The sequence below is a fragment of the Etheostoma spectabile genome, chromosome 3, assembly GCF_008692095.1.
Source record: "Etheostoma spectabile isolate EspeVRDwgs_2016 chromosome 3, UIUC_Espe_1.0, whole genome shotgun sequence".
NCBI classification, from domain to species: Eukaryota; Metazoa; Chordata; class Actinopteri; order Perciformes; family Percidae; genus Etheostoma; species Etheostoma spectabile.
The window spans coordinates 318,527-323,522 of NC_045735.1; the positions used below are offsets into that span (position 1 = coordinate 318,527).

The following is a 4,996-nucleotide window of genomic DNA, read 5'->3' on the forward strand; positions in this document are numbered from 1 at the left end:
ACACCACTCCTCTGGCTGCACAAGGTACACCAAATGTAACACACCTACCCACACTCTACCTGGGCTGCACAAGGTACACACACACACATACACACACTCTCCCTCTGGGCTGCACAAGGTACACACACTGTACACACACTACCCATCTCCCTCTGTGGCTGCACAAGGTACCCCACAACAACACACTCTACCTCTGTGGCTGCACAAGGTACACACACATGTACACACACATACACACACTCTACCTCTGTGGCTGCACAAGGTAACACACACATACACACACTCTCCCTCTGTGGCTGCACAAGGTACACACACATACATACACACACTCTCCCTCTGTGGCTACACAAGGTACACATACATACACACACATTCCTCTGGGCTACACAAGGTCACATACATACACACACTCTCCCTCTGTGGCTGCACAAGGTACACACACACAAACATACACACACTCTCCCTCTGTGGCTGCACAAGGTACACACACACACAAAAATACAAACATACACACACTCTCCCTCTGTGGTGCACAAGGTACACACACAAATACACAAACATACACCACCTCTCCTCTTGTGGCTGCACACGGTACACACACACACACAAACAACGACACTCTCCCTTGTGGCTGCACAAGGTACACCACACACACACACACATACATACACCAATCTCCCTCTGTGGCTGCACAAGGTACAAACACACACAGACTAGGAAAGATCTTTGGCTGTGTTTGATGTCTTAAATCAACCATGTACAACGTGATTGGTTACTTGTATACTGGTCTTCTGCAGTTCTTCCCCTACATCCTGTTGTGGTGGCGGTGCTGATGTCCACCCCGTGTTCGTTGTTGGAGGTTTTCTGCAGACCACCCTGCAGTCGGACCTCAGCTTCACATGGAGGGCTGGACCGGTGTACAACCGTGCCGTCACTGGGCAAAACGCAAGCCACCACAGGACTGACCCCAGACGGGTACAGTAGGACACTGAAAATCAACTCTGAGTTGTGTAGGATAACGTTGGGTTCAGCTTTAGCATTGCATAGAAAACTGGTTTGAGTTTGTGCAGTGTGTGAACTCATGACAGGGGGGATTTAGTCATTTGAGGCCTGAGGCGACAACAAAGGCATGGGGCCTTCCCCACCCCTTGTTCTCCCCCTTTTCACTCCTTATTTATTACTATTAAGACGTACTTGAACTTTCTCCAGTCTTCACTAGAGCAACCTGGGCTGACACTACTCCTCATCAGTGTTAGCATGCTAGCGCAAGCAGCGGCTTCTTGCTGCTCTTTAGTAACGGTAATGTTTGTGTTGTCAGTAGCCGTCGTGATAAAGGTTGATAACTTTGGAAGTTTGCTAAAAACGTTCTGCTTTCTTCGCTTCTTTTTCCTTTTTTCAGAACCACTTCGGTAGCTTCGCTTCATTTTCCAACAGTCTGTAGCTCCGGCTTACAGCCGCTGAGCGCCTGTAGCTCCTGCTTACAGCCGCTGAGCGCCGGCTTACGCCCCTGAGCCCCTGTAGCCTCGGCTTACAGCCGCTGAGCCGCCCTGTAGCTCCGGTTACAGCCCGCTGAGCCGCCTGTAGCCCGGCTTACACGCTGAGACCGCGGGCTCTACAGCCTGAGCCGGCTGTAGCCCGGCTTACAGCCGCTGAGCCGGCTGTACCTCCGGCTTACAGCCCGCTGAGCCGGCTGTTAGCCTCCGGCTTACAGCCCGCTAGCCAGCTCGCTTACAGCCCGCTGAGCCGCCTGTAGCTGGTTACAGCCCGCTGAGCGCCTGTAGCCTGGCTTACAGCCGCTGGCGTAGCCTCCGGCTTACAGCCGCTGAGCCGGCTGTAGCCTCCGGCTTACAGCCCGCTGAGCCGCCTGTAGCCTCCGCTTACAGCCGCTGAGCGCCTGTAGCCTCCGGCTTACAGCCCGCTGAGCCGCCTGTAGCTCCGGCTAAGCCGGAGCCGCCTGTAGCCTCCGGCTTTACAGCCCGCTGAGCCGGGTTTACAAACACCGAGATGCGCAGTAGGATAATGGAGTAGTCCACCGCAGTGGGGAGGGGGGAGTTTCTCATCATGAATTAAACCATCGGATAGCACTTTAGCGTATCAATGTTTAGAGATATAATTAATTGGTGAAAAGTAAGACACAAATCGTAACCGTAAGTTTATGAGGGTTTTACGGGGCCCTGTAGCTCGGGGCCTAAGGCAATTGCCGACCTTGCCAATGGTAAGTCCGCCTCGTCTATAACTAGGGGGGTCCCTTGCTCTGTTGTGGCAAGTCTGTTTTTCAAAAACCAAACTTTATACCAGCGATTATCTCAAAAATGAATCCGGCCGACCTAACTTGTTAAAAAACAACAACGACACTCAGATCTCGCAGTAATCCTGCACCATTTTACACACAGCTGGCAACAATAGCTTTATTGAATATTTAATTTTGTGAAACCACATGGAATTGGGTTTCCCGTCTAAACATTGGTGAACTGTCCAACAGACTCCAGTTGTTCAATGCCGTGAGATTATTTTGCGGCACCTCTATTACTTTCAATAAAATCTACAAACCCCCATTTTGTTGGTCAGTGATTTAAAGGCTGGTTAACTTTCAGTGGTTTTCCTGAATATATAGGGCTGGTATTTAGCATTGGGATTGTACGTTTACTGGACTTAATGTAAATGACGGGTTGCGAATATGCAGCGGAGGCCTCAGATTTAAATGTGAATATTTAGTGTGAGTAATGAAGCCAGCAAATGTTAAGTAATCGGCTTTCTGCTTTGTCCTACCTTTCTCTTTGCTCCTGTTTTCTCACAATGCAGCGACGTCCCCGAGGACTGCTTGTTTACCCGCTGGTGGAGAAGTTCCTGATGACAAAGCGTTGCTCGCGGTCGCTGCTGTTTTACTACCTGCTGGTCGCGGCCGACTCTGGTCACCCTGCTGGGTGCCTTGTGTCTACCTGGGTACTACTCGCCTGGCCTCCGTCACGGACGAGTTTGGCGCAGCCTGCGCGCGGCAGCTCGCCTCCACCGGCCGTCCCCGACACGGTGCAGTGTAAGATCGTCGCTGTGGGAGTCTTCTATTGCTGAGGTATTTGGCGGTTCGGTTAAAATCCCTTTTTGTTCATGATAGTCCTGGAGCATTATTATCCTGAGGTGTCCTATTTGGTTTGCGGTTGTAAATTGACTTTGGACCATTAATGGGGGGTTGGCAGTAGCTCAGTCCGTAGGGAGTTGGGTTGGAAGTGGCAGCCCACTCACTCTGTGGTGGTGTGTGTGTGTGTGTGTGTGTGTGTGTGTGTGATGTGGTGTGTGGTGTGTGTGTGTGTGTGTGGTGTGTGTTGTGGGTGTGGTGTGTGTGTGTGGTTTTGTGTGTGTGTGTGTGTTGTGGTGTGTGTGTGTGTGTGTGTGTGTGTGTGTGTGTGTGTGGTGGTTGTGTGTGGGTGTGGTTGTGTGTGTTGTGGTGTGGTGTGTGTGTGTGTGTGTTGTGTGTGGGTGTGTGTGTGTGTGTGTAAACACTTAGTTCGGACTGTGTGTGAAACTAACAAAGTGTGGACACAGAGTATAACTTGTAATTTCCCCATTGGGGATCAATAAACAGACTATATCCGAAAATTCAGATTTGTGTTTCAGTCTAAATGCTGTGAATTAGTTCAGTCCTTGTGTAGTTTTTGGAGTTCTGTGAGGCTTCCTCTCCACAGCTCAAACTGCAGTCTGCTTCAACTCTCTCTTTCCAGCCTTGTCAACTGGGTTGTTCATTCGCTGATTCCCGCGGTGATCTACGCCAGTCTCTCCCCCTTCTGCACAGGAATGCCCGCTTCCTGGAAACCTACCACTCATTGCCCAACGTGAGCGTCCTGCCTTCTCCTGTTGACCAATGTGCAGATCTCTCGCTGTATTGCTCTTCTGGAGGAGAACTTCAGCGAACTGAAGTCCTACAAATCATCAAGGTTGTTGGCATCTCTTGTGTGTTTGTGTCTGAAATCACTCCCTTTTGACAATATGGTGCATAATAGATTTACTGTCCACCATTGTTTAGCGTCTGAGATGCTAGTGTCCATCACAGGTACACCACTGAACTCACAATCCCACAAAGCAGTGTCACATTAGCTGTAAAATGAACAGTTGTGCGTTCCTACAGCTGTCAGTGACGACACATGATGAAGTGTCAGAAATCTGATTACTTCTCTCTGTAGTGTAAACTACCATTACACGGGGAGTAGTGAATGGGAAAATGTCAACTGATGTCAGACAGTGGAATACATAATTCGTTCCTAATTTGGATCTGTCAGCATGTCATTAGTTTGATCATTCATTACTAAGCTTTGTTACCAGTGGGGGGAAAAGACAACAAAAGTGATGAAAAACAAGTATTTTACCAGTACTGTAGTGTACAAGTACAGTATACTACCACCTAGAATATATGGTCATATAGAATTATTTTGCCACACACATACATACACACACTCTCCCTCTGTGGCTGCACAAGGTACACACACACAGACTAGGACAGATCTTTGGCTGTGTTTGCATGTCTTAAATCAACCATTGTACAACGTGATTGGTTACTTGCTATCCTGTGTCTTCTCTGCAGTTCTTCCCCTACATCCTGTTGCTGGTGGCGGTGCTGATGTCCACCCCGGCGTTGTTCTGGAGGTTTTCTGCAGCACCCCTCCTGCAGTCGGACCTCAGCTTCATCATGGAGGAGCTGGACCGGTGTTACAACCGTGCCGTCACTCGGGCAAAACGCAAGCCCACCACAGGACTGCCCACCCCAGACGGGTACAGTAGGACACCTGAAATCAACTCTGAGTTGTGTTAGGATACCGTTGGGTTCAGCTTTAGCATTGCATAAGAAAACTGGTTTGAGTTTGTGCAGTGTGTGAACTCTATGACCAGGGGCGGATTTAGTCATTTTGAGGCCTGAGGCAAACAAAGGCATGGGGCCTTCCACACCCCTTGTTCTCCCCCTTTTCACTCCTTATTTATTACTATTAAGACGTACTTGTAACTTTTC

The 4,996-nt window shown here is 49.5% G+C and overlaps 1 protein-coding gene across 1 annotated transcript in view; it reads left to right on the forward strand.

Annotated features, from left to right (window-relative positions):
• The window catches only part of LOC116682072 (pannexin-1), a 15,912-nt gene that overhangs the window by 4,243 nt on the left and 6,673 nt on the right, over window positions 1-4,996 (forward strand). Inside the window, exon 4 of the mRNA XM_032509704.1 lies at window positions 4,574-4,761. Coding sequence (XP_032365595.1) covers window positions 4,574-4,761 — 188 coding nt within the window. The remainder of the gene's footprint in view (window positions 1-4,573; window positions 4,762-4,996) is intronic.